This window comes from Cucurbita pepo, chromosome LG09, assembly GCF_002806865.2.
Source record: "Cucurbita pepo subsp. pepo cultivar mu-cu-16 chromosome LG09, ASM280686v2, whole genome shotgun sequence".
NCBI classification, from domain to species: Eukaryota; Viridiplantae; Streptophyta; class Magnoliopsida; order Cucurbitales; family Cucurbitaceae; genus Cucurbita; species Cucurbita pepo.
This window is the reverse complement of record NC_036646.1, coordinates 3,432,309-3,442,313: the sequence shown is the minus strand read 5'-3', so window position 1 is coordinate 3,442,313 and position 10,005 is coordinate 3,432,309. Positions and strand designations below refer to the sequence as shown.

The window sequence follows — 10,005 nt, the reverse complement described above, 5'->3', positions numbered from 1 at the left end:
TAAAATGCGTCTGTTAGGGAGAGATTTCCGCACCCTTGTAAAGAAGGCTTCATTCTCCTCCCCAACTAATGTGGGATCTTACAATCCACCCCCATTCAAGACCCAGCGTTTTCACTGACACTTGTTCCTCTCTCCAATCGACGTAAGACCTCATAATCCACCTCCTTTGGGACCCAGCGTCCTCGCTATCACACAGCCTAGTGTTTGACTTTATAACAACTCAAGCCCACCGTTAGCAAATATTGTCGTCTTTAAATTTTCCCTTTTGGGCTTTCCCTCAAAGTTTCTAAAACGCGTATACTAGAGAGAGATTTTCACACCCTTATAAAGAACGTTTCGTTCCCCTCTCAAACCAATATCAAATCTCACATTACAACAAAGTGTTTTCGGATTATGAGTAGTGGAAATTTGAGCCATTTTTTTGTTCTAATTGGGAAATGGAATACTAATAGATTCATATATGATTTCAGATTACAACATCTCAACGCCAAACCCAACAATCATAAACGCTTCTACAATCATCACCTTCCTACATTTTCCAAAAAATTCTGCAGAAGGGAAGCTGGAAAACATAAACAAGAACAGATTTAGTAGCAGGCATGATCATGGGACCTAGCAATTCTCCTGACAGCGCCACTGCCCCTTCTCAAGCAATAGTCTATGCTTGAAGGAACAAGCGGCGCCTGAGATTTGCCATATGAGTTCCAGCACAGAGCGCTCTGAAAGCCTCTGGATCCTGAAGATGGGTTCAGCTGGATACCTATAAGATCAACGTCTATGCATGGGATTTGGCTGCTGCAGGCTAAGTGAATAGGCTGCACTGTGTAACTTCCTATGATTTGATCGTATTTTATGCCTGAGATTGCCACGGCTCCTGTTTGGTTCTTGCATCTGTACTTGTCGCAATAGTATTGGTCTATCATAATGGGTACCTTTACATCAGAAACTTGGATGTTGGAGAATGACACGTTTTTCACTGACCCAACTCCTCCCTGTTCGTATTCATCAAACACGACAATCAGTACGGTACCAACGCAAGCCCACCGCTAGTAGATATTGTTCTTTCTGGATTTTCTCTTAAGATTTTTAAAATGCATCTACTAGGGAGAGATTTTCACACCCTTATAAAGAATGTTTCGTTCTCCTCCCAGCTGATGTGAGATCTCACAATCCACCCCCTTGGGGGCCCAGCGTCCTTGCTGGCACACTACCTCGTGTTCACCCCCCTTTGGGACTCAGCCTCTTCGCTAGCATAACGCCAGGTGTCTAGCTCTGATATCATTTGTAACAGCCGAAGCCCACCGCTAGTAGATATTATCTTCTTTGGGCTTTCTCTTTCGGACTTCTCCTTAAGAATTTTAAAATGCGTATGCTGGAGAGAGGTTTCCACACCCTTGTAAAAAACGTTTCGTTATCCTCCCCAACCGATGTGGGATCTCACAATCCACCCCCTTCAAGCCCAGCGTTCTTGCTGGCACACTGCCTCGTGTCCACCCCCCTTCGGAGCTCAGCCTCCTCATGCACATCACCCGGTGTCTGGCTCTAATACCATTTGTACCAGCCCAACCCCACCGCTAGCAGATATTGTCCTCTTTGGACTTTCCCTCAAGGTTTTTAAAACGCGTCGGTTAGGGTGAGGTTTCCACACCCTTATAAAGAATGTTTCGTTCTCCTCCCCAACTGATGAAATCTCACAAACCACCCTTCTTTAGAGCCCAGCGTCCTTGCTAACACACCACCTCATGCCCATACCCATTCAGGGCTTAGCCTCTTCGCTGACACACCACCTGATGTCCAACTTTAATACCATTTGTAACAGCACAAGCTCACCACTAGCAGATATTGTTCTCTTTGAGCTTTTCCTTTCGGGCTTCCCCTTAAGGTTTTTAAAACGTGTTGGTTAGGGAGAGGTTTCCACACCCTTATAAAAAATACTTCGTTCTCCTCCCCAATCGATGTGGGATCTCACAATCCTCCCCTCTTGGAGGCCCAACATCCTTGCTGGCACACCACCTCGTGTCTATCCCCTTCGAGGCTCAGCCTCTTCGCTGGNGGGGAGGAGAACGAAGCATTCTTCATAAGGGTGTGGAAACCTCCCCCTCGCAAACGCGTTTTAAAAGCCTCGAGGGGAAGCCCGATCCCAAAGAGGACAACATCCACGAGTAGGCTTGAGCTGTTACGAATGGTATCAGAGCTAGACATTGGGCAGTGTGCCAGCGAAAAGGCTGAGCTCCAAAGGGGGTGAACACATGGTGATGTGCTAGCAAGGACGTTGGGCCTCAAAGAGGGTGAATTANAGGCTTCCCCTTAAGGTTTTTAAAACGCATTTGCTAGGGAGAGATTTCCACACCTTTATAAATAAGACAGCCACCATAGTTCAAGGAGAAAAATAATAGTTTAACCCTTTTTTACTTTGTTTTTTTACCTGCCAGGTCTTGATCCTCACTCCTGAAAGAGTGTTTTGAATTGAGATGTTTTCAACAACAATATTGGAGACACATGCAGCACTTTTATCTTTACCAAGTCCGCCTAAGCTGTAATTATAAGCAAGAAATAAATCTCTAGTACTGAATATAATCATGTTTAAGAAAAGTTTAACAAAATGGTTAATTTATAATCACTGCGGTAAATAATGTTCTCTACAGGAATTGGGTTTATTAAAAAGTCACCTTATGCCATGTCCAGGGCCACAAGTGATATGATGAATATGGATGTTGGAGCAGCCAGTCTGAATGGAAACACAGTCATCTCCTGTATAAAATAACAAATCTTAAAATAAGTTGTTTAGTCACTGATCTTTACTTGTTATTTCTTTTTGGTGTAGCTTTATGTCTATTGCAATTAAAATATTGTTAAACGGAGACATTTTTTGTGAGATCCCACGTCGGTTGGGGAGGAGAACGAACATTCTTTATAAGGGTGTGAAAACCTCTCTCTAGCGTTTTAAAAACCTTGAGGGGAAGCCCAAAAAAGACAATACCTGCTAGCGGTGGGCTTGGACTGTTACAAATGGTATCAGAGCTAGACACGAGCGGTGTGCTAGCAAAGAGGCTGAGCCTCGAAGGGGGTAGACACGAGGTGGTGTGCCAGCAAAGATGCTGGGCTCTGAAGGAGGGTGGATTGGGGGGTCCCACATCGATTGGAGAAGGGAACGAGTACTAGCGAGGACGCTAGGCCCTAGAGGGGAGTGGATTGTGAGATCCCACATCGGTTGGGGAGGAGAACGAAGCATTCTTCATAAGGGTGTGGAAACCTCCCCCTCGCAAACGCGTTTTAAAAGCCTCGAGGGGAAGCCCGATCCCAAAGAGGACAACATCCACGAGTAGGCTTGAGCTGTTACGAATGGTATCAGAGCTAGACATTGGGCAGTGTGCCAGCGAAAAGGCTGAGCTCCAAAGGGGGTGAACACATGGTGATGTGCTAGCAAGGACGTTGGGCCTCAAAGAGGGTGAATTAGGGGGTCCCACATTGATTGGAGAAGGGAACGAGTGCCAGCGAGGACGCTGGGCCCCAAAGGGAGGTGGATTGTGAGATCCCACATCGATTGAGGAGGAGAACGAAGCATTTTTTATAAGGGTGTGGAAACTTCCCCAGCTGACACGTTTAAAAATCTTGAAGGGAAGCCCAAAGAGACAAATAGTTATGAAAGACAGAGTTTAAATATAGAAACGACAATAAAATATTATTTAAAAAGGGGCTTTGGATGGTCTTGGTTCATACCACAGCCAATGTTCGAGTGTTGAATTTCGACATCTTGCGTGTTCTGTAAGTGAATTCCATCTGTGTTGGGACTGCTCTCTGGCGAAGAAATGGTGATATTGTCGACTTTGACGGTGCCCGAGTTGTCGAATTTCAGATGGCACTGTGGACTATTTCTTATGGTGATGTCACGAACTGTCACATTGTAACTGGAATAAAATCTTAAAGCCTGTCATTTATGAACCAAGTATTAAAAAAATTCAATTAAAATTAAGAAAAAAAAAATGTAAATGTAACTACTCAAGGGCTTGTTAACCGATATTGTCCGCTTTGGTCTGTTACGTAGCGACGTCAGCCTCATGGTTTTAAAACGCATCTACTAGGGAGACGTTTTCACACCCTTATAGGGAATACTTTGTTCACCTCTCCAACCGATGTGGGATCTCAAAACCTACCATCTGGGGAGCCCAGCGTCCTCGCTGGCACACCGCTCAATGTTTGACTCTGATACCATTTGTAATAGCCCAACCCACTGCTAGTAGATATAGTCCGATTTGGCCCGTTATGTATCACCGTCAGCCTCACGGTTTTAAAACACGTTTGTTAGGGAGAGGTTTCCACACCCTTATAAGGAATGTTTCATTCCCCTTTCCAAGCAATGTGGGACCTCACAATCCACCTCCTTTGGTGGCCTAGCATCCTCGCCAGCACACCGCTCANTTGGGGGGTCCCACATCGATTGGAGAAGGGAACGAGTACTAGCGAGGACGCTAGGCCCTAGNGTCTAGCTCTAATACCATTTGTAACAACTCAAGCCCACCGCTAGCAGATATTGTCCTCTTTGGGTTTTCCCTTTCGGGCTTTCCCTCAAGGTTTTTAAACGCGTCTATTAGGGGGAGGTTTCCACACCCTTATAAAGAATGTTTCGTTCTACTCCCTAACTGATATGGGATCTCACAATCCACCCCCTTTGGGAGCTAGCATCCTCGCTAGCACACCGCTCAGTGTCTAGCTCTAATACCATTTGTAACATCCCAAGCCCACCGCTAGCAGATATAGTCCGTTTTGGCCCGTTACATATCACCATCAGCCTCACGGTTTTAAAACACGTCTACTACGAAGAAGTTTCCACACCCTTATAAGTAATACTTCGTTCCCCTCTCCAACCGAGGTGGGACCTCACAATCCACCCCCCTTGGGAGCCTAGCATCCTCGTTGGCACACCGTTCAGTGTTTGGCTCTGATACCTTTTGTAACCGCTCAAGCCCACCGCTAGCAGATATAGTCCGCTTTAGCCCGTTACGTATCACCATCAGCCTCACAGTTTTAAACCACATCTACTACGAAGAGGTTTCCACACCCTTATAAGTAATACTTCATTCCCCTCTCCAATCAAGGTGAGACCTCACAATCCACCCTCCTTGGGAGCCCAGCGTCCTCACTGACACACCACTCAGTATCTGGCTCTAATACCATTTGTAATAGCCCAAGCCCACCGCTAGCAAATATTATCCACTCTGCCCGTTACGTATTGTCATTAGCCTCACGATTTTAAAACGTGTTTACTATGGAAAGGTTTCCACACCCCTATATGGAATGTTTCGTTCCCCTCTCCAACCGACGTGGAATCTCACACTAAATCTAAACCGGGAGAGAGAGAGAGAGAGACGAAGTGGGAGAAAGAGTGAGAAAAATTTACCGTAGGCTTCATGTCAGGAACATGCTTCCCTTTCTTCTGCAGAAACAAGAAAAAAAACAAGAAATGATTAAGCAAAACACAGTCTTAAATACAATTATCTTAACTTAATCAAAGAACAAACCTTGTTATTATAAAGCGTAGAGACAGTCCACCAATTAAACCCCTGACCATCCACAGTCCCAGAGCCACCAATGGTAAAATTATGCAGCCATTTGAAATTCAGCCATTGAAACAAGCTAGATTTGGACCAAGAACTCACTTTTGGCGGCGCCAATACATCTCCATCAATCTGCTTTACAATTCCACTTCCCATTAACTATCACAACACTAACTTATCATAATAAGCAAACAAAACAAGACAAACCTGAAGAACAAGCTGAGGCATACAAGGACCATTCAGAGTTATGGGTTTGATAAGAAACTTATAATCCGAAGGTATTTGTAATGTAGCTCCAGGAATCTTGCATGCAGCTTTCCATGCTGCTATAAGTGCCTACAGAGTTCACTAATTTTAGCTCTGTCTCCATATATATGTTTTTTAAGGATGTTTTAGACAATGTTTTACCTTGGAATCATCAAAAACACCATTTCCCTTTGCTCCAAAAGACAAGATATTAAAAATGGTGGACTGGGTTTGATTATAATCAGGAAGTGGAGCTGGTGCAGGGCTTGAACCACTGCCTTTAGCACCACCCTTTTGCTTCTGATGCTTGCTCTTCTTGTTGTGATGATGCTTCCTTGCCTCTAATGGAACCACAGAAGAAGACACCAGCAAAGAGACCAGAAAAAGAGTTAAAATCTTGCTTCCTTTGTTCATCTCCAAAAGCTCTCTTTATTTCACTTCAATTAAGCCAAGTTCTAATGGAAACAGGGTAGATATATATAGAGAATTCAAGGCCCGCCATATTTCAGAAAAGTAGCTCACCGCTCGTAGTTATTGTCCTCTTTGAGTTTTCCCTTTTGACTGGTTTTTAAAACGCGTCTACTAGAGAGAGGTTTTCATACCCTTATAAAGAATGTTTTGTTCTCCTCCCCAACCAATGTGTGATCTCACAATCCACCCTTTTAGGACCCAGTGAGGACACTGACACTTGTTCCCTTCTTCAATCGATGTGGGACCCTCCAATCCTCCCCTTCGAAGCCAAACATCCTTGCTAGCACACCGCCTCTCAGCCTCCTCACTGACACATCGCCCAGTGTCTGGCTCTGATACTATTTGTAACAACTCAAGTTCACCACTAGTAGATATTGTCCTGTTTGGACTTTCCCTTTCGAGCTTCCTCTCAAGGTTTTGAAAACACGTCTGCTAGGGAGAGGTTTCCATACCCTTATAAAGAATGTTTCGTTCTCCTCCCCAATTGACGTGGAATCTCACTTTCCGAATGACAGTCAAGTCAGCAGGGAGCTAAAAAAGAATAAACATAAAGTAAACTGCATCTTAAGCAAGTGAATCAAACGTATTAAAATTAGTGAAAGTTGTGATTATTCGTAGGAGCTTTATTTGTTGTGTATAAAATTTTGAATCAGCCAAATTATGAAAGCTACCTACGGCACAGCATAATTATCATAATGGCACTAGTTGGCTTTAAATAAAAATGATACCTTTGAGTTGGGAAAAGGTTCTTAAACTTGCAGGAGATGCTGTTTTGCTGACATGGACCGTCCATCTTTCGAATTTGAGTTGGAGAGAGAGGAACGGAGCACTCTTTATAAGGATCTGGAAACTTCTCTCTAGTAGATGCGTTTTAAAACCGTGAGGCTGATGACAATACGTAACTGGCAAAGCGGACAATATCTATTAGCGGTGAGCTTGAGTTGTTACAAATGGTATCAAAGCCAGACACCAACGGTGCACCAACGAGGACACTGGACCACAAGAGGGTGGATTGTGAGGTCCCACATCGGTTGGAGAGAGGAACGAAGCATCCCTTATAAGGGTGTGGAGACCTCTCCTTAGTAGACACGTTTTAAAACTGTGAGGCTGACGATGATACGTAACGGACAAAGTGAATAATATCTACTAGCGGTGAACTTGAACTGTTTATATGAATATATGAAAAGTATGTAGTTTCAAGTTCCAAAAATTATCATAAAGATAAACCTCATAACTTTGGCAGTTACAAATGATACTTCACAAGCCAAAGCGGATAATATCTAATAGCGGTGGGCTTTTGGCTGTTACAAATGATATCAGAGCCAAGTTACTTGATGGTGCAAGGAACTGGTCAAAGTAGGACTAGACTCTCTCCAATAATAGACACGTTTTAAAAACTTTGAGGAGAAGCCCGAGAAGAAAAACCCAGAAAAGATAATATGTACTAGCGGTAAGCTTTGACTGTTACAAATAGTTTTTAAAGTATAAACGCTCCAACTTTTACTTCTTAAACTTGGATAACGTAGTTGCGGACCCTTAAAAAAGTAAACCCAATATCAGAACAATTTACCTCACTTCAAACCACTTGACTCACGAGAACCAAAATGCTTCCTCTCAAAGTTCTTAAAACGCGCAGGTTAGGGAGAGGTTTCCATACTCTTATAAAGAATGTTTCGTTCTCCTCTCCAACTGACGTGTGATCTCACAATCCACCCTGCCCCTTCGAGGCCCAGCGTCTTCACTTGGCACTCATTCCTCTCTATAATCGATGTGGGATCTCACAATCCACGCCCTAAACCAATGTCCTCGCTGGCACACCACTCAATGTCCACCCCCCTTCAAGGCCCAGCGTCCTTATTGGCATATCACCCAGTGTCCTATTGTGAGATCCCACGTCGGTTGAACAAGAGAACAAAACATTCCTTATAAGGTATGAAAACCTCTCTGTAGACGCATTTAAAAATCATGAGGTTGACAGCAATACATATTGAACCAAAGCGGACAATATCTGCTTGCAGTGGGGTTAGGCTGTTATAAATAGTATCAGAGCCATACACGGAGCAGCCCCCAAGAGGGGTGGATTGTGAGATCCAACATCGATTGGAGAGAAGAACGAAACATTTCTTGTAAGGGTGTAGAAACCTATCTCTAACATACACGGTTTAAGACCGTGAGACAAACAAACGATACGTATCAAACGATGGGCTTGAACGGATACATTATACATAACATAAATCATCAAAACCACCCTATAGAAGGGGTTATTGGAATAGTGGGGTATCAAAAGCGGCATTAAACAGATAAAAAAGAAGAAAGTGTAGAAAGCAAAAGGAATAAAATAGAATCCACTTGGAACTGTTATGGTGGGTGAAGTGGTTTATATAGTTGAATACCTGGAAAGCTCTATAAAGAAGGGTTAACACCAAGTGGGTTGCACGTTGCTGGAACTGCAAATTCTACAAAGATGCGGCTCGGCATTACAGTAGTGACCTCCAATTTGGCTCCATTAGAATCTACCTACCTGGTTACCGACGTCGCACGCGGTGGGCCACTCGATGGGCCGGTCGGTGCCCACTACGCCTATTTTTCTTCTTTCCTGCTCGGACTTGAAAATCAATTTGCCCTACTTTTTATATATATATATTAACTTATGACCGGACCTACAAATCAGTATTTTTCAGCTAAAAATCTTTAGTCATATTTAAAATTATTTTTAAAATTATTTTTAATTATTTTACGGCTCAATTTTTAAAAGTTTCATTCATATTTTAAACTTTATAAAAAGATTAAAAAAAATATTTATCGCATTTAAAAAATACTCGTAAAATTACATTAAAAAATTTGATGTATGAGGTGTCCATAAACTGTTTTCGTCCATATATTGACAAGCTTTTAAAATTTTTTGTCCCGTGAATTAATNTTTTTTTTTTTTTTTTTTTTTTTTTTTTTTTTTTTTTTTTTTTTTTTTTTTTTCTCTAGTTAGTCTCAAAATAAAAATGGCTTAACCATTATTCTAGCTAAACTAACTATTTAAAATTAAATTATTTTAATTACCCAAAGGTTATGGAGAGTTGCCACGTGGAGTAAGAAGAAGAAGGATGGGAGGGGAGATGTTGGATTTGGGCCCATTTTAGTGACGATCATTAAGAGACGTTGGGCCTTTTGATTTCTGGATTTTTGGGCCCATTTTAATGACAATATCATCTAAGAGATATTGGGCCTCTTGATTTATGAATATTTGAGCCCATTTTAATGACAATCATCTAAGAGATGTTGGGCCTCTTGATAATAGGGCCCATAGATGTTGGGCCTCTTGATATTAGGGCCCAAAAGGTGTATTCGTGGGGATGTTGGGTTTGGAACTTGTGATTAACTTATTATAGCCCACGTCTGAATTGTCGGCAATATACCATTTTGATTTGTTTGATGAGTTAAAACAAGTGTCACGCTATCGTTATTTTGTTGTCGAAAAAGTGCAATTTTAATACCAAATACTATACATAGTTTCATCTATTTTATTACAAGTCACGTTCTCCCAGCTCAAATAAATGTTTTTGTCCATGTCGTGTGAAAGTCTATGCATTACTTTATTCTAATTTTGACAACCGTACCTCAAATATCTTTTTATAACCCAAAAAAAAATCCAAAAGTCAAAGTTACTTTAGTTTTAGGTAAAGATTATTAGAAATTAAATTAAATTTTATGTTCGTTTAAATTTTAAATTTTAAATTAT

The 10,005-nt window shown here is 42.1% G+C and overlaps 1 protein-coding gene across 2 annotated transcripts; it reads right to left on the bottom strand.

Moving 5' to 3' along the window:
• Positions 1–422: 422 nt before the first annotated feature.
• Positions 423–6,299, bottom strand: LOC111802179 (polygalacturonase At1g48100). 2 transcript variants are annotated; one of them, XM_023686445.1, is made up of 8 exons: positions 5,964–6,299; positions 5,763–5,891; positions 5,520–5,690; positions 5,399–5,434; positions 3,721–3,928; positions 2,670–2,751; positions 2,426–2,534; positions 423–992 (listed from the first exon to the last, which is right to left on the bottom strand). In XM_023686445.1, the coding sequence occupies exons 1-8, from the start codon at positions 6,213–6,215 to the stop codon at positions 588–590; spliced, it is 1,392 nt and encodes a 463-aa protein (XP_023542213.1). In that variant the 5' UTR covers positions 6,216–6,299; the 3' UTR covers positions 423–587. The 2 variants fall into 2 exon arrangements, with proteins under 2 accessions (XP_023542213.1, XP_023542214.1); XM_023686446.1 differs by having other exon boundaries at positions 5,520–5,687.
• Positions 6,300–10,005: the final 3,706 nt, after the last annotated feature.